Here is a 25534-nt window from a genome sequence, read left to right on the forward strand (position 1 = left end):
CTCAAGATTAACACTAGTGTTGAATAGAAATAACACTGTGAGTGTTAATTACCCCAACGTGTTCAATTTGAGTAAGACTGGCAAGTGTAATACAGTGTTAATGTTTTATACTGTAAAGTGTTACATTAACACTCAAAATGTAACACTCTAATCAGAGTTGTTTTTACACTCTCTAGAGTGGCACCATATGCTATCTGAGGCAGTGTTAAAATTACATGAACCCTTAAGTGTTAATTTAACACTGCAAAATGTACTGTGTACAGTGTGTCCTTTCTGGGGGCTTCTGCAGCGGTGAGATTTCATGCTTAGCTATCTGCCATCTTAGTTTGCTGTTTATCTCTCACCAAACAGGCCCTATACACACAGGCCTTCCAGGCTCCAGACACACACACACACACACACACACGGATGCCTTCTGGATGTTGCGAACAGATAAAGAAGCAATTAAACCGTCAGATTTATGTCATTAATAATAACATCTTATTTACACTTTTCCTTTTCCCTCCTCTCTCCTCTTTTCCCTCTCCTCCGAACAGCCTTGGTGTGACATTAACAACTATTTATTATTTATCAAATTCAGCTATTTCTAAGTCTGCATCCCAATGGCACCATATTCCTACAGTGTACTACTCAAATGTAGTGCTCGATGTATAGGGAATAGGGTGCCAGTGGGAAGCAAACTAAATTAATCTCAGTGCTTTCCTGACAAATAAAGTTAGATTTTTATTCTGTTGGTAATTTAAATCATGTTATTTGGAGAGTTAATTGTGATATCCCTGCCATCTATTGCTCTATGATCGTGTCTCCTGTTGGGATGTGAAGCGGGTAGCTGTCTGGTGGGCTGCTGTCAGGGAGCAGTGGAATGGCTTTGGAAGGTTAAATGGACATGGTCATTACTGCCACATTGTTGGATGGATGGATAGAGGTATGGACCTCTCTTTGTGCATGGGGGCATTATCATGCTGAAACAGGAAAGAGCCTTTCCCAAACTGTTGCCACAAAGTTGGAAGCACAGAATCGTCTAAAATGTAATTGAATGCTGTAGCATTAAGATTTCCCTTCACTGGAACTAAGGGGCCTATCCCAAACCATAAAAAACAGCCCCAGACCATTATTCCTCCTCCACCAAGATTTACATTTGGCACTATGCATTCGGGAAGGTAGCGTTCTCCTGGCATTCGCCAAACCCAGATTCATCAGTTGGACTGCCAAAATGTGAAGTGTGATTTATCACTCCAGAGAAAGCATTTCCACTGCTCCAGAGTTTAATGGCGGCGAGCTTTACACCACTTCAGTCAACGTCTGGCATTGCACATGGTGAATCTTAAGGCTTGTGTGCGGCTACTTGGTCATGGAAATCCATTTCATGAAGCTCCCGACGAACAGTTTGTAAAGCTGACGTTGGTTCCGGAGGCAGTTTGGAACTCGGTACTGAGTCTTGTAACCGTGGACGACGATGTTTACGCAGTACGCGCTTCAAGACTGTGCAGTTCCGTTCTGTGAGCTTGTGTGGCCTACAACTTCACGGCTGGGCCATTGTTGCTCCTAGATGCTTCCACTCCACGATAAAAGTACTTATAGTTGACAGAGGCAGCTTTAGCAGGGCAGAAATTTTACGAACTGACTTGTTGAAAAGGTGGCATCCTATGATGGTTGAAAGTCACTGATCTCTTCAGTAAGGCCATTCTACTGCCAATGTTTATATGGAGATTGCATACACCTGTCAGCAATGGGTGTGGCTGAAATAGCTGAATCCACTAATTTGAATGGCGTGTCCACATACTTTTGTATATGTAGTGTAGATGGATGGATGGACCATTGAACAAATCCTATTTCTGAATTGCTATCACAATTTGTTTAGGTCCAAGGTGACACACATACACTATAACATAATTATACTATAACTATAACTGGGAAATTCATGCTTAGTGTTTCACTATAACTATAACTATAACATAATTAGTATACAATGCACACATTATTAAACACACACCCAGGTGATGAGTGATTATGCAGATTTGTCCAGGGTGTAAAGTGTTAAGTGCTAGCCTATTTGTAAACTCAGCTGACTTATGTAAACCTGAGGGGAGGCCTCTTCAAAGGCTTCAGTTCCAACAGCAGCTATTAAAGGCTTGTTAGGAGCTGTGTTGCTATTAAGTGTGTGTGTGTGTTTGTGTGTGTGTGTGTAGACACAATCTCCCTCTCTCCTCTTCTCTACCTCTCCCTAATGTTCCCTCCATCTCTAATCCTTGGAGAGATTTGCAATGCAAATAAATTCATCCAACTAATTATGCTTGATGAAAACAAGTGAAGGTCGGAAGCCTGGTTGTGGCTTTGGAAGACAGCGGCAAATTATTTTCCTCTCAGTAGCTATACCTATGTGAGGCTCTAATCTTCACAGTGCCTGACGAAAAGACTGTTTGTGTTCCAAATGGCACCCTATGGGTCCTGGTCTAAAGTAGTGCACTAAATAGGTAATTGGGTGCCTTTTGAGACGTATTCAGTGTCGCCATGGCTCCTATTGCTGCATCAACGGTCATGGTGTTACCATGGTATTACAGTCACCGTGTCACGCCCCCTGTCACAAGTCCCAATTATGCCCTGACGGTGTAGAGATATGAGGGACATGGCCCGGTTTCCCAAAAGCATCTTAATGCTAAGTTTATCGTTAGATCCTTTGCAGAAGCATCGTTAGATCTCAGAGTTGTTTCCCAAAACCATCGTTATTAATGTTGCACTTAAAAAAATGCTCGTAATCTAATGCCTGCCTGCCTCAGACCAACCGTAGAACTGCTAAGTGCGTTGTAGGGTGCTTTTTTTGCCCTCCCGCATCACTTTATACACAGAAGATCTCCGCTAAACATAGAATCACATTGTTTATCCGTCTCTCTGTGACTGCTGATAACATCAGAGCAAAGTTGACTAGAAAAACAATGTTGACAATGTCTTTGCAATTGATACAGACAAGCGACATAAAAAGATGCCTGAAATGAAAATCGAGATGACTACATTAAAATATAAACAGTAGGCTATAGGCTTATTTTAATCGTATTGAAATACATTTAACGTTCAATCTATTTTTTGTTATGTTTTGTTACTTATATGCCACTGCCTGAAATTTATCTTAATATTATGCATGATGTGTAGCCTAACGTGATTTTGTGAATTTTTATTGGGTAAGCATTAGAATAAGCCGCCTCAACATTTGCAGCCGAAGGTGGTAACATTTCTCTATGAGCTGATCAGTCATCAGCATTGTGAAATAATTGTAAGGTTAAGGTAAGACTTGAATGGTTAAGCTGATCCGAGAGCAATGCTCCCTTTCTTTCGATCCTATCAGTATGCTCCAACGATGAACTTAGCGAACATTGTCTCTGCGGGGTGTTTTGGGAAACGCATGTTACATCTTCGTCCATTGTAGGAACGAAGCATTGTTAAAACACTCTTAAGCCTAAATTCTATCTCCCAGGTTAAGTGACGGCGTGTCAGTGTGTGTCAGAGTTGGACTGGTCTCAGGGAGTGGTTACATAACTCCTGTCTAAATCGCAAATTGCATCCTATTCCCCCACTATATAGGGAATAGGCCCTGTTTAAAGAGGTGCTCTATATAGGAAATAGGCCCTGGTTAAAGAGGTGCTCTATATAGGAAATAGGGTGCCATTTGAGATGCAACCGGTGAGAGGAGGACAGGGAGGTCCTATTGGTCATGTATGCTGATGTGATAGAGATTGGAGGCCTCTCTATAATGCTTTCTTCTGTTGTGTTGACCTGTTTTCTATCAGCACCATCAATTACAGCTCAGAGAAGCTTGTACCACTGTGTTTCCTAGAGTGGTTTTCTAAAGAAAATACCCCGGTCACTCAGTCGTGGTGAGGACACGCACATACACACATGCACACGCATGCACATACACACACTCACGCATGCGCCACCCAGTCGGTGAGGACATAACACAATGACAGAAAGTTCAAGGGCATTCAGGGACATTCGTCCATTACCTCCTCTAACCCTCCTGGAGAATTGGTCACTTTCCATTGAGAGTGAATAAAACACAACAAAGGTAATTTCGGTGTTAGGGAAAGAGATATCCACTCCATGTGCCGCGGTAGTCATTCAGGTACTATTGTAGTATAAAAGAGGCTGAGGATGCATCCCAAATGGCTCCCTATTCCCTAGATAGTGCGTTACTATTGAGCCTGTGAGTCCTTGGGCGCTGGTCAGAAGTGGTACACTTTAAAAATAATAGGGTGGTATTTGGGACTCAAACAGAGAGAGCACACTGTAACAGCCGTGGTTCTCTCTCTCAGCGCAGCTATTAGACCTGTAGCAGTAGGTGGCCTGATCTCTCACAAGCCTCTTCCTTACTGCTGGAATCAATCTCTTCCCATTAGAGAAAGGTACACAGCCCATGTGGGAACTGCTTGTTGCTTTTAATTTGTGAACCGCTGAGTGAATGTTTTCCCTTCCCCGCCAAGGTCTTTGTCAACTTCCTTTCTCATCTGAGTTCTGTGGCTGTTACCTCTTGGCTGTCTGCGATGACCGTCCACGACCGTCCACACGCACACACACACACACACACACACACACACACACACACACACACACACACACACACACACACAACCCTCTTGTCCCCTTCTCTCTGCCCCTGACATTATGACTTGCTGGTGCTCTTTTAATTTGCCAGGGAGGGAGATCTTATTAAGAGCATATAATTCCCCCTGGGGTTCTCTGGCATCTCCTTGATTAAGGGGTAGGAAGCATTCATTTTTTCTCACCAAAATAACGACACAGTGTGGTCAAAGACTTAGTTGTAGTCACGATCTGGTTACCTATAACTACAAACATAGTTATGTTTTAGCATTTTTAGATATTAACTTATTTCCGGGTATCTTCGGAACTACCCACAATGCACTATTTCTCAACGTCATATGAAGAACAGGTTCTACCTAGCTGGTTCCATGCTGGCTAAAGTTAGCTGCTAGCATGTAATTACATTCCAAATTAATTGTTGGCGCTGGTGAGCTATTATGTACATCCACAAAGAAAAAAAACACATAATCCATGCAAAACACTGCATCTCCTCTTCTCCTGTGCGTTTGGCAGTAGTGGTAGTCGAGCGAGTGAGTGAGTGAGTGAGTGAGTGAGTGTTGCAGTAGTGGTTTTCCGTCATTTGTAACTAGTGTAGTAATACCCACATAGTGTAGTAATACCCTAATAATGTAGTAATACCCACATAGTGTAGTAATACCCTCATAGTGTAGTAATACCCACATTGTGGAGTAATACCCACATAGTTTGGGGCTCCCGAGTGGCACAGCGGTCTAAGGCACTGCATCTCAGTGCTAGAGGTGTCACTACAGACACCCTGGTTTGAATCCAGGCTGTATCACAACCGGCCGTGATTGGGAGTCCCATAAAGCGGCGCACAATTGGCCCAGTGTTGTCCGGGTTTGGCCGGTGTAGGCCTTCATTGTAAATAATAATTTGTTCTTAACTGGCTTGCCTGGTTATACAAAGGTTAAATAAAATAGTAGTAATACCCACATTTATTTTTGTATTTATTTTATTTCACCTTTCTTTAACCAGGTAGGCTAGTTGAGAACAAGTTCTCATTTGCAACTGCGACCTGGCCAAGATAAAGCAAACACATACAACAACAAAGAGTTACACATGGAATGAACAAACATACAGTCAATAATATAGTAGAAAAAAAGTATATATACATTGTGTGCAAATGAGGAAAGATAAGGGAGGTAAGGCAATAAATAGGCCATGGTGGCAAAGTAATTACAATATAGCAATTAAACACTGGAATGGTAGATGTGCAGAAGATGAATGTGCAAGTAGAGATACTGTGGTGCAAAGGAGCAGGATAAATAAATAAATACAGTATGGGGATGAGGTAATTGGATGGGCTATTTACAGATGGGCTATGTACAGGTGCAGTGATCTGTGAGCTGCTCTTACAGCTGGTGCCTAAAGCTAGTGAGGGAGATATGTGTCTGCAGTTTCAGTGATTTTTGCAGTTCGCCAACGAGAGCGTACAGATCGCAGTGGTGGGTAGTATATGGGGTTTTGGTGACAAAACGGATGGCACTGTGATAGACTGCATCCAATTTGTTGAGTAGAGTGTTGCAGGCTATTTTGTAAATGACATCGCCGAAGTCGAGGATCGGAAGGATGGTCAGTTTTACGAGGGTATGTTTGGCAGCATGAGTGAAGGATGCATTGTTGCGAAATAGGAAGCCGCTTCTAGAACTAATTTTGGATTGGAGATGTTTAATGTGAATCTGGAAGGAGAGTTTACAGTCTAACCAGACACTTAGGTATTTGTAGTATTTGTAGTACACATATTCTAAGTCAGAACCATCAGAACAGAACTTTCAGAACTTTCCCTCTGAAGGCCTCTCCTTTGCTCTCCTTTGACTTTGGTAGCTAACTCAGCTGTCAATCGGTAAGTCTCTGCTCTCTCCACTTTATATCTGCTGTCTTTTTGTTGTTGTTGTGTTCTGTGGTTTCCTGCCAGTGCTAGACGAGTTGTTTTCTGGCTAACTACTTAGCTATGTAAACCGTGTGTTGGGTGGTTAGCTAAGATAGATAGTTGTTTTAGTCTGCTAGCTAGCCTAGCCAGCTAACTTTAGCTGGCTGGCTTGCTGGCTAAGATAACTGGTTAGATGGTGTTATGTATTTCCAAACGTTTGGTTTACTTTAATGTAGGAGTCAATTAGGTGTTGATAGCAACTGGCTGACTCACACAGTGCTAACATAACATTAGCAGGCTGGTAAGGATAGTGTTGTCAGACTAGTATGGCTAATGTTAGTAGCAACCTGGCAAAGCTGATTTGTAACAATACATTCATAACACAGGAGGTTGGTTGCACCTTAATTGGAGAGGACGGGCTCGTGGTAATGGCTGGAGTGGAATCAGTGGAATGGTATCAAATACATTAAACACATGGTTTCCATGTTTTTGATCCCATTCCATTTCTCCGTTCTGTCCATTATTATGAGCCGTCCTTCCCTCAGCAGCCTCCACTGATTCATAAGTATTTGCTTGTAAGTTGGCAGAACATTTAATTGAAACCACCAGTCATGAGTGCAAACGATTTGGTTTAATTTGAAGTTATACATTGGAAGTTTATTTCTGTTGGAGTTTACACTATAGGGAATAGGCTGGTCCTCCATATTATGCCACAACCACAAATATTTTTTCCGCCATGACTTCGGCATTCTTCGGAATTTTATGTATTAACTAAAAAAATAGAAAAGTGAGGTGTAACTTTGCATTGGGACTTTGATACGTGTTTGGGAACCCTGGTCTGAGGGACCTGTCAGCCCTAAGAGAAATTCAGGAGAGAGGTCACATCTGCTTGCAGTAACACAGAGATCAGCAGACAGAAATATAATTATAGAATGTACATTCGCATTCAGTCAATGTTCTCTGATTCCATAATTCTATATTCATTATCAGGGGAATTCTCTCTGTCTGTCAGGATGGAGCATCGCTGGGCTGGCTCATGGTGCACTTTACATGTAAACAGCACCATGAGAGCTGCTGCTTAAAGATGGGGCCATGTGGTGGCAGGTGCGTTTCTCTGCCAGACACTTCCCTCTCTCTCCTCACACACACACACACACACACACACACACACACACACACACACACACACACACACACACACACATCACCAGTGTAGGAGCCCGCCCTTTCAGGGCACTCCACCAAATCAGGGGAGATGTTGCCGACTGTGCTGTCTTGTAGTCCTGCATGTTCCTGTGTCAGACAGTCAGAGTGAGCTAGAGAGGGTAGCAGAATAGGTAATTAAGGAGTGGTAGACATCAGGGAAGGGTGAGAAATACACACAGTCATCACTATGTCTGCCCCCGAGGTCTGACAAAGAACATAAACTCTGCTTCATACATCTTCTTTATACATGTTCCAGAGCTGTACAAATGCCTACTTACTCACTATGTCCCTCAATGCCTAGTTACACTGTAAAAAACGTGTTTTTACGGTAACTTACTGGTAGCCAGTTACCTGTAAATTACTGTAAAAAGGTACAGTACAGTATGTACTGGTAAACTTTGGTTTATCGGTACATTACTGGAAATAAAGCATTAGAGCCATAGCTATTCATTTTCCAACGCTGAAAAGTTTCATTGGTATATGGATTAACGCTGTAAGAACATACATTTTTTTAGGAGTGTTAAGGGCACAACACTGCTTAGTGTTGTTTTCAAATCGGAATAATGCTAAAATGTTATCTGTCTAAACTGTGAAGTGTAAAATAAATCTACACTTTAAAAACTATTGATTTAACACTTTTTAAGTGGGACCTATATATACAGTGCCTTTGGGAAAAAATTCAGACCCCTTGACTTTTTCCACGTTTTGTTACCTTAAAGCCTTATTCTAAACTGGATTAAATAAATACAAATTCTCAGCAATCTACACATAACACCCCATAATTACAAAGTGAATACAGGTGTTTGGAAACTTAGAAAATGTATTAAAATTTAAAAACAGAAATACCTTATTTACATAAGTGTTCAGATCCTTTGCTATTAGACTCAAAATTGAGCTCAGGTGCATCTTGTTTCCATTGATCATCCTTTAGATGATTCAACGACCTGAGTCCACCTGTGGTGAATTCAGTTGATTTGACATGATTTGGAAAGGCACACACCTGTCTACACGAGGTCGAAGGAATTGACCATAAAGCTCCGAGACAGGATTGTGTGGTGGCACAGATCTGGGGAAGGGTACCAAAAATAACACCAATAACACAGTGGCCTCCATCATTCTTAAATGGAAGAAGTTTGGACCCACCAAGACTCTTCCTACAGCTGGCCGTATGGCCAAACTGAGCAATCGGTGGGGAGAAGGGCCTTGGTCAGGGAGGTGACCAAGAACCCGATGGTCACTCTGTCAGAGCTCTAGAGTTCCTCTATGGAGACGGGAGAACCTTCCAGAAGGACAACAATCTCGGCAGCACTCCACCAATCAGACCCGATGGACGCCATTCCTCGGTAAATGGAACATGACAGCCCGCTTGGAATTTGCCAAAAGACACCTAAAGACTCTCAGACCATGAGAAACAAGATTCTCTGGTCTGAGAGAAACCTCATGTCTGGAGAAAACCTGGCACCATCCCTACGGTGAAGCATGTTGGTGACAGCATCATGCTGTGGGGATGTTTTTCAGCGGCAGGGACTGGGAGACTAGTCAGGATTGAGGCAAAGATGAACAGAGCTTTGCTCAGAGAGATCCTTGAAGAAAACCTGCTCCAGAGCGCTCAGGACCTCAGACGGAGGCAAAGGTTCTCCTTCCAACAGGACAACGACCCTAAGCACACAGCCAAGACAACGCAGGAGTAGCTTCAGGACAAGTCTCTGAATGTCTTTGAGTTGCCCAGCCAGTGCCTGGACTTGAACCCGATCAAACATCTGTGGAGAGACCTGAAAATAGCTGTGCTGCAACTCTCACCCTCCAACCTGACAGAGCTTGAGAGGATCGGCAGAGAAGAATTTGAGAAACTCCCCAAATACAGGTGTGCCCAGTTTGTAGCATCATATCATAGAAGACTTGTTGCTGTAATTGCTGCCAAAGATGTTTCAACAAAGTACTGAGTAAAGTGTCTAAATACTTATGTAAATGTGACATTTCAGCAAACATGTCTAAATACCTGTTTTTGCTTTGTCATAATGGGTATTGTGTGTAGATTGACAATTTAATCAATTTTAGAATAAGGCTGTAACGTAACAAAATTTGGAAAGTCAACGTGTGTCTGAACACTTTCCGAAGACACTGTACACTAGGGAGGTTTTGATTTTAACTCGCCGTGTGATGAATCCCAATAATTATTTTGTACTGTGTACCTGTAGCTCTGTGTGTCTCTACCACTCTCCACCTCAAACCTCCGTCCACATCCCTCCTACCTCCCCATCCTCTTGTCCCCCCCGGGCCTGTCTTCATCTGGGCTGATTGTGTTTCTGTGTGCTCTTGACGAAACAGGCTGGTGCATTACAAGAGGAATGTGTGGCTGTAACCTGTGCCAAACACCTTGTCACAGCAGCGTTGTAGAGAACAATAGTCTCAGTGTGGAGAGGCTCTCTCTGCTCCTCTCTCGCAGCATGCCCTGAGCATCACATGTCTCAACCACCAGCCATTACACTGAGGTCAGACTCTGGCTGTGTCTGAAATGGCATCCTTTTCCTTTATAGTGCATTTGGTTTGGTCAGAAAAAAATAGTACACAATCTAGTGAATAGGGTACCATTTCAAACAAAGCTTCTCTCTCTCAGAGAGACCAACCAACCAGGCCTCACCTGACTATGGGTCAGGGTGCAGTGACAAGGGTGGAATTGTCTGGTAGTTTGGGAAGTGTTGCTGACGTGTCATGTTCAGGATGGCAAAGTAGTATCTGTATGACAATGATCCATCACTGTAGCTAAGTTATGTGTAGTCACAGACAGTAGAAGTGGACTGGGTGTTCTATTGCAGTCCAGGACTGTTCTACACTATACATTTATGCTGCTCTTATACTAACGTTAACCCATTCCATTAAATATTGTTTACCAGTTTAGCAAGGAACTAGTAAACCTACACAAGCTACTGGGGAATCCACACCCGCCTACTTTTTATTTTTCTTCCACCTCAGTATTCGGAGACCACTCTGGTCTGGTGGAAGTGTCGCCGCCGTGTCGGCTCTCCATAGCCGACTGGCCGGTGCTCAGCAGGGTACCATCCCCGAAGGGGTCTCCCCCTTCCCTGGAGAACGAAGCTATTCTCGACCCAGCCAACCAACCATGGAGAAGCGTCACTCGTCGTGGAAGTTGAAGTAAGCGTCCTCTGGCAACGGGGTTCTCCTTGGAGATGTTGAGCCCGACCTGACACAGACCAGAAACGGCTTTTCCGCCCTGGATCCAGAGGTTCCAGCGCCTTCTTCCTTTGGGGCTTCCCATTCAAGATCGGATCCGGAAGTACCTACGTCTTCGTCCTCTGTCCTGTCTCCCTCTCCAGTGGCTTCTACCTTGGGTTCAGATCCTCGGAGCTCCCACCCTCATCATTCCGTGAGGCTGCCATTTAACATCGCCAGCTGTCATCATAGGCAGCTCTATGGTGAGAAACATCTTAGTTCACAAGGCAAAAACCCTGTGCTACCCAGGAGCACGAGTACAGTATATCACAAGGCTGCCACTGACTGATCTATGACAGATGACGGGAGCTGACACTGTCGTAGTCCATGTAAGGTCAAATGACATCAGGAGGGCTAGTTTCGGAATATCTGAAAGTCTATTTTAAAGAACTAATTTTAGCATTAAAAGACTCCAAAAAACGGCCAATCATTTCAGGTCCAGTACCATCGTTGGACCTTGGGTGTGAAAGATTCAGCAGGCTACTGGCATTACACATCTGGCTAAAATAGTATTGTAGCTCTGCTGGAGTCACTTGTATACATGTAGATAACTTTGACACCTTCTGGAAACAGAAGATACTCTTCAGGAATGACAGAGTCCATCCAAATCTGAGAAACATGGTCCATGAAGTCAACAACTTGCTTGTAGCAGAAGACATTCATATTCTGAGTATCTCTGAAACTCACTAACCTGTCTACGATACTGGTTCCCAATTGGGAATCAACCCTCCCACGTTCAGCTGAAACGGTGGCGCATGGAACGCAAAAATATTCTTAAAAATATTTAACCTCCACACATTAACAAGTCCAATAGCTCAAATGAAAGATAAACACCTTGTTCATCTAGCCAGCAAGTCAGATTTCTAAAATGTTTTACGGCGAAAACATAGCACATATATATGTAAAACCACCACCAGACACAGCTCATTTCAATAGCCAAAACATGCAATCAACAAACGCAGGATTAAAAAATAAATCGCTCACTAACCTTTTGAAAATCTTCATCAGATGACAGTAATATGACATGTTACACAGTACATTTTTTTTTTTTTCAATAATATGCCATTTTTATCCATAAATGTCCATTTACAGTGAGTTCACCTTCAGAAATTACTCAAAAATGCCCGCAGGAAATCTATGTAGCGCGGCAAGATAACGTAAATAGACATCATAAACTTTGACTAAATATACATGTTCTACATATAGTTAGAAAGATACACTGCTTCTTTATGCAACCGCTGTGTTAGATTTATTTTTAACGTTACAGAAATCGCACACTATTCCATATGCTGAGACAGCGCTCAGTTCCAAGCTACATTTCCACGTAATGTTGGAGTCAACAGAAACACAGATTTAAGCATAAATATTCCCTTACCTTCGATGGTCTTCGTTCAGAATGTTCTGGAAGGCTTCATACTTACCCAATACATCGTTTGGTTTCAAGTCTTGCGTCTTTGTATTAGCTACTGCTAATAACATCAGCTGAAATGCACCCAAAACGTCCTCTGGTCCGGAAAAGTTGCGCATCAAAACTTCAAAATTACATATTATATGTCGACTAAACAGGTCAAACTAAGTGCAGAAGCAAGCTTTATGATGTTTTAGACACGCAAAACAAACTTCAATTCAATCGGCCATCGTCTGCTCTTCTCTTGAGTGCTGGAACAAAGGAATGGCTGGGACCAATTCGCGCCCATACGCACAGCCTATTCTCTCGTGGCACGCACTAATTTCACTCCCATAGGGTCAATTCTCGCGGGCTCTAATGAAAGAGGACATCTAGCGGAAGAGATAGAAAGTGTCCCCAGAATCATAACTGGTTGGGAAGGGTGGGGGCCATGACGTCAAAGTTGCTCCAACTTTCATGGCCACAAAAACTAGTTTGGAAGAATGCCTGCCCTGTGAGTTCTGCTATACTTACAGACATAATTCCAACGGTTTTAGAATCTTTAGAGTGTTTTCTATCCAATAATAATTTTTTTGCATATAATTTTTTTATTTGCATATATTAGCAATTTTTGACAGATTTTTTTCCAGTTTACTAGGGGTACCCAATCTCTCCAAAGGGGGCGTATGTCTGCCATATCCTTAACAGGCTAAGATAATACCTTTGATGATACAGAGGTAGCATTACATGGTTATAAAATGTACAGAAAAGACAGAAATGCCAACGGGGGTGGTGTTGCGGTCTGTATAAAGAAACACGTACATATAAAGCTTAGAGACGATCAAATGTTAAATACTGTTGAAGTAATGTGACCACAGGTTCATCTGCCTCACCTAAAGCCCATTCTTGTGGGAAGCTGCTATAGACCACCAAGTGCTAACAGTCAGTATCTGGATAATATGTGTGAAATGCTTGATAATGTATGTGATATCAACAGAGAAGTATATTCTCTGGGTGATTTAAATATTGACTGGCTCTCATCAAGCTGTCCACTCAAGAAAAATCTTCAAACTGTAACCAGTGGCTGCAACCTGAATCAGATTGTCAGTCAACCTACCAGAGTATTGACAAACAGCACAGGAATTAAATCGTCAACACGTATTGATCACATGTTTACTAATCCTGCAGAAATTTGATTTAAAGCAGTATCCAAATCCATAGGATGTAGTGATCATGATATAATAGCCATATCTAGGAAAACTAAAGTTCCAAAGGCTGGGCCTAATATAGTGTAAGAGGTCATACAATACGTTTTGTAGTGATTCATATGTTGATTATGTAAAGAATATTTGCTGGTCTGTGGTGTGAAATGAGGAGCAACCAGACGCTGCACTTGACACATTTCTGAAATTGCCTATTCCAGTTACTAATAAGCACGCACTCATTAAGAAAATGACTGTTAAATCCCCTTGGATTGATGAGGAATTGAAGAATTTTATGGGTTGAGTGGGATGAGGAAAAATGTATGGCAAGTAAGTCTGGCAGCCCAACTGATTGGCAAACGTATTGCAAATTGAGAAATCATGTGACTAAGCAAAATAACATTAAAATAAACTATACTATGAAACAAAGATAAACTACATAAAGAATGATAGTAAACCGAATTGGAGCACCTTAAATAACATTTTGGGGAAAAAAGCCAACTGGGCTCCATCATTCATTGAATCAGATGGCTCATTTATCACAAAACCCACTGATATTGCCAACTACTTTAATGACTTTTTCATTGGCAAGATAAGCAAACTTAGAAATGACATGCCAGCAACAAATGCTGACACTACACATCCAAGTATATCAAACCAAATTATGAAAGACAGGAATTGTACTTTTGAATTCCGTAAAGTCAGTGTGGAAGAGGTGAAAAAATTATTGTTGTCCATCAACACTGACAAGCCACTGGGGTCTGACAATCTGGATGGAAAATAACTGAGGATAATAGCGGACGATATTGCCACTCCTATTTTCAACATCTTCAAGTTAAGCCTACTAGAAAGTGTGTGCCCTCAGGCCTGGAGGGAAGCTAAAGTAATTCCGCTACCCAAGAATAGTAAAGCCCCCTTTGCTGGCTCAAATAGCCGACCTATCAGCCTATTACCAACCCTTAGTAAACTTCTGGGAAAAATGGTGTTTGACCAGATACAATGCAATTTCACAGGAAACAAATTGACAACAGACTTTCAGTACGCTTATAGGCAAGGACACTCAACAAGCACAGCACTTGCACAAATGACTGATGATTGACAATAAAATAAATTGAAGCTAAATTATTGTGTGGGCTGTCTTAGACTTCAGTACAACTTTTGACATTAACGATCATAGTCTGCTGCAATAACGTACACTACCGTTCAAAAGTGTGGGGTTACTTAGAAATGTTGTTTTTTAAAGTCCATTAAAATAACATTAAATAGATCCGAAATACAATGTAGACATTGTTAGTGTTGTAAATGACTATTGTAGCTGGAAATGGCAGATGTCTTGCTCCCTCGGCTGTTTCCTGAGGTCCCCGATCATTTCCTTTGTTTTGTTGACGTTGAGTTGTTTTCCTGACACCACACTCTGAGTGCCCTCACCTCCTCCCTGTAGTCTGTCTCGTCATTGTTGGTAATCAAGCCCGCTACTGTTGTGTTGTCTGCAAGCTTAATGATTGAGTTGGAGGCATGCATGGCCACGCAGTGATGGGTGAACAGGGAGTACAGGAGGGGGCTGAGCATGCACCCTTGTGGGTCCTCAGTGATGAGGATCAGCGAAGTGTAGATGTTGTTTCCTACAGACCGCAAAGCCGACAGTCAGTATTCCCCTAAGACCGCGACAGTAAAGGAACCTATGGGATTAGTTGCTGAAGCATGTGGGGCATGTGAATTACTTTTTTCTCTCCCAAGTATGGTATGGGAGCAGAGACAGAGATGGTAAGACAGCAAGAATGGGATTTGACACCGTTTAAATCATTTGCAATGGCATTCTAAGAAGGCTGCGTTACCCTCTTTCCTCCCTCTCCTCCATAATGATAAAGACCAGGGCACATCCCCAGCTCCCCTTGGGGTACTATTACAGTATGCCATCTCTTAGTGAGACACTGAAAAGACAAAGGCTTCCTCGGGGCGAATGGTTCCTCACAGAACCTCCAGGCGTCCTTGCCAGTCGACAATTAACTTCTTTCAAAGTGGGTATGGAGACGACAACTCATGGAGCTCCAGCTCTTATTGTGTGAGGGGGGAGAGAACAGGCAGTTCTTACCTAAGTCAGAGCCTCAGAGCCCAGGGAGGAGCAACAGTGATAGGCTACAGTAGGTGTTTCCCAGTGACAATCAGCAAGACAGTCTGCCAAACTGCCAGCCAGCCAGCTAACCCCTTTCTTCAGTCCCCTGATTCACATGACAGTTGTTTCCCATAGCCAGCCAGCCCCTCCCCAGAGTCCTCAGGGTTCATGTGTCTCTTTCTCTCCATGGGATCCCACCTCCCTTTCACAGCCCGTCTCTTTATTAGAGGGTTTCCCAGTGTCTCTCTGAACTCTTCTTTACTCTTCTGAGCCAGACGTTTGCATCATTGTGTGCATCCCAAATTAACCAAAAATGACCCATAGGTTTCTGGCCAAAGGTAGGGCACTATAAAGGAAATAGGGTGCCATTGGGGACACAATTATTGTCCTTTCACACTTGAGGTTTTCTGCTCTGATTCAGGGGGGTTGGGTTAAATGCAGAAGACACATTAAATGGATTCAGTTGTCCAACTGACTAGGTATCCCCTTTCCCTTCCCTTTCCCATTCTGTTTCTTTGCAGGACTAATAGACACCCTCATCCTAAGAAATTACCCCCTCTTTACACTACCTGCTATCGACTTTCCCCTCTGTAGTACCTGGTATTGACAGAATCACAGTGTCACCATTGTTCACACTGCCTCAGGTTACTGTCAAACAAGGGTAACAACAGGTAGTGGCATGCGTCCCCAAATGGTACCCCATTCCCTTTATAGTGCACCACTTTTGACCGGGTACCACACAGTTCTGGCCAAAAGTACTGCACTACATAGGAGATAGGGTGTGATTTGGGACGCATATACTGTTGTCACATCCCCTTGCTCATCAATACGGGCTTGGCTGCTGTCTGTCACGGTTGCCGATGTCTTTTGCAATGTCACTTATCCATCAAGCGTTCAAGTTACTGTACTCTAGCTTGTCCCATTGAAACCTGTTAATTACTGTAACGGCAACAAACTTGGCAAAGGGGCAGGATTCGATTAACAATACTTTTTCAGAAAAAGTTGGGTTTTTATTTAAACAGCAAAACACAGCAAATTAAATAGGTTTCAATAGAAACATGAAGCTTGAGCCTCCCGAGTGGCACAGCAGGCACTGCATCACAGTGTTAGAGGCATCAGTACAAATCGGGTTTGATCCTGGGCTGTGTCGCTGCTAGCCGCGACCAGGAGACCCGTGAGGCGGCGCACAGTTGGCCCTGGGTCATCCGGGTTAGGGGAGGGTTTGGCCGGCTAGGATGTCCTTATCCCATCGCGCTCTAGTGACTCCTTGTTGCGGGCCGGGCGCATGCACGCTGACTTCGGTTGCCAGTTGTACGGTGTTTCCTCCGACACATTGGTGAGGCTGGCTTCCGGGTTAAGCGAGCAGTGTGTCAAGAAGCACTGTGGCTCGGCGGGGTCGTGTTTCAGAGGACACTTTGCTCTCAACCTTCGCCTCTCCCAAGTCCGTACGGGAGTTGCAGCGATGGGACAAGACTGTAACTTCCAATTGGATATCATGAAAAAGGGGTAAAAAGTACAACAACAAAAACGGTTATGCCTGGTACTGATCCTTGTCCTGGTCCTGTCTTCACCAGTTTACTTACAATATATACTGTAGATATCCTAAGCTTCTGCGTCAGTTATTTCAAGGTCCTTTCAACTTATTTCCTTCAGAGCTTTCCCTTTCCAGAGTACCTGGAGATGGGGTGTATTTCCTCTTTTCACACACAAGGGAGAAGGAGGGAAGCATGGAAAGTGATTTCAGGCATAGATTGTGTTACGTTTTTATGCAGAATTTGGCAGAGGCTGGCATTTGACCACACTTATCCTTCCAGATGATCATACCTGGGAAAGCAGGGGACCCTCTCTATCTGAATGCAATTCATCCAGAGTGAAATTGCGTCTCGCACTCCGGCCTCACTCTCCACAGATCCATGACGAGAAATTCCATAGGTGGATTAGTCACGCCTTGGCCTAGCCATATTTACATTGGGGATGTATTTCACAGTGTTTTAAAGGCAACCACCTCACTGCAGCTCAAGGCTGTGGGATGAACAGGCCAATCACAGAGGAGAGCACAGACCATGACTGATGGGGTGGTCTCACATATCAAGATGTGAAGGAAAGAAGTCACAGGCTACGTGTGTGTATGTGTGTGTGTGTGTGTGAGAGAGAATGCATTTAATGGATGACTGGTGCCTTCGTTCAGTGTTTCTCAACTTTTTTATACCAAGGACGACCAGCAAGCTATGTTCACTCGTGTCAGGGTCCACTTACCTTAAAACTATCATTGTATTATATACAGTATATCATATACACTAACCACCACTCTCTCTCTGTGTCTCCAGAGGACCAGATTCCCCATGGGTTCCCCACCATAGATATGGGACCCCAGCTGAAGGTTGTAGAGCGGACCCGTACAGCCACCATGCTGTGTGCTGCCAGTGGCAACCCCGACCCAGAGATCTCCTGGTTCAAGGACTTCCTCCCTGTAGATATCAACAGCAGCAACGGAAGAATCAAACAGCTCCGCTCAGGTACAGAGTCTCCGCACGGTCCCCACATACTGTACATGGTTATTTCTGAGAAACACACACACACACACACACAGTATTTTGCCCCATGTTAAACACACGCAATAAAATCACTAAAATTCAATATATATTCCAACGCTGTGTTGAACAATGATGAGAATATACATTTATTTGTGTAGAATGTATTTTTTACATTTAAAATGTAATTGCCAAATCACTCCTTAAAGTTGTGAATAAGTGTTTTTCTACATTCATTTAACTGCATACAGCTTTGTAATTCCCCCAGTGGCTCCTGAAAGGGATTGCTGCTGCTGTTCTGTGCCTGTGGTGCCTTCAGTACCAGATGCAGGCAGCCATTCGTCTTAAAATTATAACTAACCACAAGGCTCAGTACAACTCAGAAAGGTGGCCTGTTTCCAAGCACTTATTTAGTCAGTAAGGCAGGCGCAGCAAAGCTGTCCGGCTGTGCACTTCATACCTTTGTACTATAGGCCTATATAGGCCTACGCCCCTCCCTACAGTCAGTTTTGAGGGGGAAACAGTGCACAAATATGTATGAGTCTGGGTCCCTACTCCCTAAACCCTTAGCATCAATGCAACCTCCAAAAGCATTCCAGATAGGCATCAACTCTTGAACCCCAGCTCTGGCAGCATAGAATATAATATAGAAACAAAGGTATAATTGCAGTGTTTCACCTCTGGCTCCTATCCACAGACACAGAGAGAGGAAAGGCTGAGAGAAGCAGTAGGATATCTCTGGTCTGCATTGTAAATGGCACCGTATCCCCTGTATAGAACTCTATAGGGCTCTGGTCAAAAGCAGTGCACTATAAAGGGATATAAAGAGAGTAGGATGCCATTTGGGACACAGTCTATGTGTAGCTTTGAAGCCTGTGGAAGCTGGAGGATTTCCCCAGGCAGGCTTCAGCTGCAGAGGCCTCAGGTGAAGACAGATCCTCCCGCCATGATGTATTATTAACATGACAGCACAGCAATTTTCTTCAATTTGGTTCATAGCGCTGGCTTGCCTTCCTCGTCACACATCGGCTGCATTCCTAACTGTAACCTTATTCCCATCATAGTGCACTACTTTTGACCAGAGCCCTGGGTTCTGGTCAAAAGTAGGGCACTATGTAGGGAAAAGTGTACCATTTGGGATGCACAATAATCCCACTGCAGTCAAGCCCAAATGGGCATGTCTCTTTTTTCTCTTCTTGTTTAAGTGCTGCCCGTTCGCTAAATGTCTGTCAGAGGTCAACTTGACATTCAAGCAATTTATTTGTTCCAATACAATTCATTACGCGCTCGTGAGATTACATTTGCTCATAAATTAGTATCCCTATTATAGGACCTTTTATCCATCAAGGAATGCTAATAGCCAAAATTTTCCATTTGAGACCTTTGCACTCTGGTAGCAAATGAAAGACAAGTCAGTATGTGTCTTTTGCGTCAAATGAAGCTCAGAGCTCTGTCCCCCGTCTACTAAGTCTGGATCCCAAATGTCATGCTATTCCCTACATAGGGTGACATTTGGGATGCAGTCTTAAACATGTCATTGTCTCCCGGTAATTACCGATAGGCTTGTCCAAACCAGGAAGTCTGGCCCCTGACATCGATCAACACTGTTTACAATGCAGGCCACACAAAAAGCAAACAGACACTCATCCTGACACTCCTCCTCTGCTGTCCTGGGGATCTGATAGGGAGGAAGAGAGGTGTGGGAGAGGAGTAGGAGTGGAAGAGGAGGAGGATTAGTGTCTCTAGAAGTGGCTAAACCTCTATTCTTTCCGGTAAATACTCCTGGAGTAGCAGGTGCACCAGGCCACGGCTCTGTGTGTGGAGTAGTCACTCAAACTCTTCTGGGTCCTCCTGACTCACCAGGGTTGGATCCCAAATGTCACCTTTACCTCTTTATAGTGCACCTCATTCCCTTTATAGTGCAATACTTTTGAAAGGGGCTTTATTCAAATGTAGTACACTATATAGGAAATAGAGGGTCATTAGGGACACAGCCTAGGTGATTCTCTCCACTGCAGCCTGCTAGTAACATAATTAGCTGAGTTTTATTATGCCATCCTTGAATTATTATGAATATGTATATGGATAATGATGACATGATAAAATGTGTTAAATATATACGGTCATAATATTATGTCCTTGTGAAGGCAGAGCATGGACTAATTAAATCCACGGTAATAGGTTATTGTTGTGCATTAACCCCAATGTATTTCTTCAACATATAGGAAAATGAATACCTGCCTACTGTATCCAGGATATTGCGAAAACATAATAAAGTACTATTATTTTTCACAATTTACCTAGTACCTGCTACACTGAAATCTGTCATGGACAAAGCATGTGATAGTCATACTGAACTAAAACCAACCTGGGCTCAGTACATGGAGGCTGTATGTCTGTCCTGGCAGGTCTCAGCGTAGACCCAGTCCTCTTTAAGCTGCTGATGACCTCATCAACATGGGACACACAGCTTTTAGGGGGCTCTCCGTCCTCTTTTCTCAACCCCTCTCCTCCACCTCTATGCTCCTGTTTAATGAGTGGATACTGGTTTGGATTTATTATCCAGATCGTGTGTATCTGTATAGTAACCAAACCGACTCCTCCAACGTTTGTCGCATATGACTAAATATGCCCAAATGACCCCGTACTAACAACTACAAGAATAATCAATGAAATCAAACAATATATTATTTATGCAGCTAATTAGTTAGAGGGTGGTCCACAAAAAAAAGAATAACACTGCACCCACCTAAGACTTTCTCTCACAATGCAGCAGCAATATCACAACTTAGGCTATTGTATTCCAGGGCACAGGTTTCTTAGTATTACATCAGATACTGTTGTAGCCTGTGTTGGTGTTAACCTCGTTACGACAGGAAGCTGAACAGCCCAGATTAGTTAACCTGTCTAGAGTTAGTCTGTAGACCTTATCAGAATGTCTTAGGTAACAGCCAGAAACAGGCCTGTTTTGTGTGAACGGCGAATCACTATTCAAGGTTGATGTTAACACCTGGCCATCAACACGAACAAGCAGGTGGGGAGAATAAGTAGCTTTGCCATCATAGCAGACCCGCAGCTCAGTAGTACAAATAGCCAGGTGTACAGCATAAAAAATGATGGGGAGAAAACAAATATCCAGGTGTACACAACATAAAGAGTCCGGATTATAGCACACAGCAGGCAAGTGCAGAGCAGAAGTAGAATCTTGCCCCTTAGTCGGGTTACCACTCTGTTACCACTCTGGTACTCTCACCCAACACAACAAAACACAAAATTGTGTAATATCCAGAAATGTAAAAAGCTATTTTTTTTATAAACGTGTTGAGGGAGAAATAGCTTCTGGAATTCAATACTCAAGTTCTTCTTCACTCTGCGGTTTGTTCTCTTTATTCTTTCTTTCATCTTTGTACTAATGCTTCTCTCTAATCTTATTTGCATTCAAATTACCTCTCCAGGTGGTACACCAATCAGAGGTAAGAATGCTGGGTACACAAAAAAATTGTCCACTCACGTCATCCTTCCTGTCCTCCTCCTCATTATCCTCCTCCATTCCCTCCACCTTTCACCTCACAATGTCCTCATCACCAGTTGTCTCACTCTCTCTCTGGGCCCTGACTCCTTCTCCACATCAGTACATGACCCTTTGTAAGTCTGTCTGGTCAATGGCACCTCTAAAAACACAAACGTCAAATAACGAATCTACAAAATCCTTACTACACATCCCACTCAAATTAAACTGTCTTAACGTTCACCTAAGAAAACTGTAACCCCATAGAAAGATGGACCTGCTTAAACTGTAGATTAACAAAACATATGATTCACATTTTGAATGGCAGCTCTATCCTGAGCGTGGATCGTGATCTCTTGACCACTCTTTCAGTTTTTATATTCCTAGACTCCTCGCGATGAGCCTGACATTACTGTATTTCCATTCCCAACGTATGGCGGGATTGACACCTGCTATGATTAGTAGTCTGTGATGTGTTTTAGAGGTGGTCAACGATGACCCCTGTCTGAGCACTGTCCTGAGAGGCTGTAGTCAGAGGCAGGAAGGAGGAAGAGGTACTAGATTGCATTATTAAAGATTCAACTTCTTTGGGCAGAGTGAGAGTGGAGCTTCTGTCAGCTAGCTACACTCTTTATTGAGGGTCCTAGAATCTCCATTGCTGCGCCTCAAATGGCACCCTATTTCCTACATAGTGCCCTAGTCAAAAGGTAGTGCACTATGAATAGGGTGCCATTGGGGAAGCAGACCATCTCGCTGACTGAGAAGTTGTCTTATACCTCTGGCTCATTTTATACAAGGGAGAAAAGCGAGAGCAGGCTTTGGTGATTGGGTCAGTAGGAACTTCCCAATTTGCCTGCTGCTCACCTCGTTGTCTCTCTCCAGAGATAAAGAACATCTCATCTCATCAAGGGATCTCACTGCCATGAAAACGTGCTGAAAGGAAACGTGTTCCAAATGCCACCTTATTCGCTATACTGCGTTACTTTTGACCGGAGCCCAATGGGCCCTTGACAAAAGTAGTGCACTGTGCCACAAGATCCAATTAAAGAGGAATGGAAAAGGATAATACATATTATCCTTTTCCAGATGTAACTATGAGGCAATAACCAGCCACTGCTGCATTCCTCTGCTCTTCGCACATCGGAAACAGGATTGCCCTAGCCTACACCAAGCGTTGATCACTAGAAGTTAAGGCTAGAGGGAGAAAGCTAAGACCTTGGAAAGAGAACTGTACATCGAAGAAAGTCTTACCTGAGTTGGGCTCTGTGTGTGTGTGTGTGTGTGTGTGTGGGGGGGGGGGGGGGGGGGGGGGGGGGGTAGTTACAGGGGAGAGGGGGTATGAATGAGCCAATCGGAGGCTTGTCTGCGTATATGTGACGTTTGTAGCAGCAGGATACACATCTCAGGCAGAATCCTCTAGATGATTGTAACATGGTGGCTGCTGGATGAAGATATCTCTGGGCGCCCATCCATCTCACCTAACTCCAGATTCACATGGATGTCACCACACACTTTTTTTTCTATGTCCAAATGTTATCAGCAGTTGTGTGACAAACTCATCCCATATGATGCATTTCAGATTACTTTCTGAAATATATTCTCACATTTATTTTCTATTAATATTCCGCCACTGATCTCAAACTGCATGATGTGTGTAACATCACGATCAAGAGCATCCCTGTACATGAACACCAGACACACAGTCATGTTGTCTGCCAAAATCGATCCAGTCGACTGTATATGAATAATTGTTCATTGTATAAAGGAAAATGCTTTGGTAAATGGTCAAAGAAAATGATAAACCACGTGATCACTCTGAGTGAGCAGGAACAGGTAAGTGTTCCAGATCCAGTCTTCATGTGTCGTCCGTTTTAGACAGGGACGGCCAAAGAGGACTGTCGACAAGAGTAGGAATAAAAGAGTCTTTCACTCCCCTAGTCTGTTTGAACTCATTTGTTTCCTCATTGTTTGAAAAATGGTTGCCATCCCCACTGTCACTAACAGTAGAGCAGGTGATAAGAACTAATCAGTGGTGAACAAAGCAGAATTGATTAGTGATTTGTGGCTAGTTAATCTGTGAGGCTGAAGGCTGAAGCTTTGGCAGAGTGATGGGGAGATCGTTGAAGTACAGCAGAACTCTTAGGGATTCCCATCTCTCTGTACTGACATTGTCATTACTCACAGAATGGCTTAGGCCTGTATTTGACTTTAGTATTGACAAGTGAGAAGATAAAGATACGTTTTCTTGTTTATGAGACAGCAGGTTTAGAATTCCTCACTTTTAAATTACTGTATGTATTTTTCTTGATTTGCTTTTCTCCTCTGTCCAGTCTTACTGTAACGTCAGGCTGAGCTATAGTTCCTGTTAATTACCACTTATGGGTACTTCATGAAACTTGATATTGCATCGTTTCTGCAGTATTTAGGTCCCTAATAAGAAGTGTAATGTCCTCTTACCTGTCTATGCTTTGGTCTTTCTCAATGTTGCCAAAATGTCTGTCTGCTGGATGGGTCTGTTTTCAAAACGTCAGTTGTTCTGATATATACTGTACGTGTATGAAAAGTCGGCTTGGTTATTTGTATTTTTGTTTTGGCAAGGTGTGTGTGTGTGGGTGTGTGTGTGTGTGTGTGTGTGTGTGTGAGTTTGAAGTAGTGTAAGTCTGAACACACATTTCAGTGTGCATTAACTGCATTTTGTCCTAAATGTCACCCTACTCCCTATATAGTGCACTACATTTGACCAGGGTGAATACGGCTCTGGTCAAAAATAGTGCACTATGTAGGGAAAAGGGTGCCATTTGATATGCAAACCATGTATCCATCTGAGTGGACTCTGAGCCTTGACAGTGTGTCCTCTCCCTTCAGGAGCTCTCCAAATAGAAAACAGCGAGGAGTCGGACCAGGGCAAGTACGAGTGTGTGGCGGTCAACAGCGCCGGGACCCGCTACTCGGCTCCAGCCAACCTATATGTGAGAGGTAAGAGCCCTCCCTGCCTGGCGAGCGGGTCAGTGCTAACAGTGGGGGCCATCCACCTGTCCATAAAGTATCTATTCTAATCTATCACTTCCATCACTGCTCTCTGGTCAAGCGCTAAAGACTAGTGTAAGCTAACCCACTCCACAGCTACACAACCAGGTCTGCTCTCTGGTCAAGTTAACCCACTCCTCTCCACAGCGAGCCTGGTCTAGCTATACAAATACTCCACATGGATCTATTCACTGTCTGGAAACTGACAAATGCCAACCAACTACTTCCTCACTGGAATAATAGAGCACCTACCCAGCCAACCAGTTAGTGAAAGGCTCAGCCTAATGTTTTGTCTATTCTCTGTGGGGGTGTTTATTTTTCTGTATCTTTTCTTTTCTCCTGGGTGATTGTATACTCCCTATAGGGCTCTGGTAAAAAGCAATGCACTATATAGGGAATAGGGTGCCATTTGGGATGCAGACTTGGTGAGGTGGAGAGAGTTGTTATATGCTGGTGGTACATATGCAGTCTTGTACACATACAGGAAATAGACACCTCGTTGGTTACTGTCATTCTGAGTGTAGGAAATTCCCCTATCAACAGGATGCTGAGGACACATTCTATGGCTGCGTCTCAAATGGCACTCTATCTCCTATTTAGTCCACTGCCTATTTGTTCTACTACTACAAAGCAAACAGGGCTGATGTCATATCAAACTCAACCCCGTTGGTCTTTTAGAAAATAATGTTCGGCAGTAAAAATTCAATTAGCCTCTATTCCACCAGTCAAAATCATGTTCTCAAAGGCAATTTTCCATGATTCAACTCAAGTTGGTTCCTTGTGTCCCTGTTTTATGCATACCCACAGGTTTTTACCGTGCTCATCGCAAACACATTGGAAAGGTT

At 43.3% G+C, this 25534-nt stretch overlaps 1 protein-coding gene across 5 annotated transcripts in view; it reads left to right on the forward strand.

Annotated features, from left to right (window-relative positions):
* LOC110521733 (receptor-type tyrosine-protein phosphatase F) overlaps positions 1 to 25534 on the forward strand; it is a 345140-nt gene that overhangs the window by 175234 nt on the left and 144372 nt on the right. For 4 of the 5 annotated variants that reach the window (XM_090231901.1, XM_036968469.2, XM_036968467.2 and 1 more), the window contains exons 5-6: positions 17951 to 18139; positions 24528 to 24638. In XM_090231901.1, the coding sequence (XP_090088027.1) occupies positions 17951 to 18139; positions 24528 to 24638 (300 nt within the window). Of the gene's footprint in view, positions 1 to 17950; positions 18140 to 21609; positions 21628 to 24527; positions 24639 to 25534 lie in introns of all 5 variants that reach the window. The other variant, XM_036968462.2, reaches the window with a different exon arrangement.

Source organism: Oncorhynchus mykiss, chromosome 4 (genome assembly GCF_057628025.1).
Source record: "Oncorhynchus mykiss isolate SJ-2025 chromosome 4, ASM5762802v1, whole genome shotgun sequence".
In the NCBI taxonomy this organism is placed as follows: domain Eukaryota; kingdom Metazoa; phylum Chordata; class Actinopteri; order Salmoniformes; family Salmonidae; genus Oncorhynchus; species Oncorhynchus mykiss.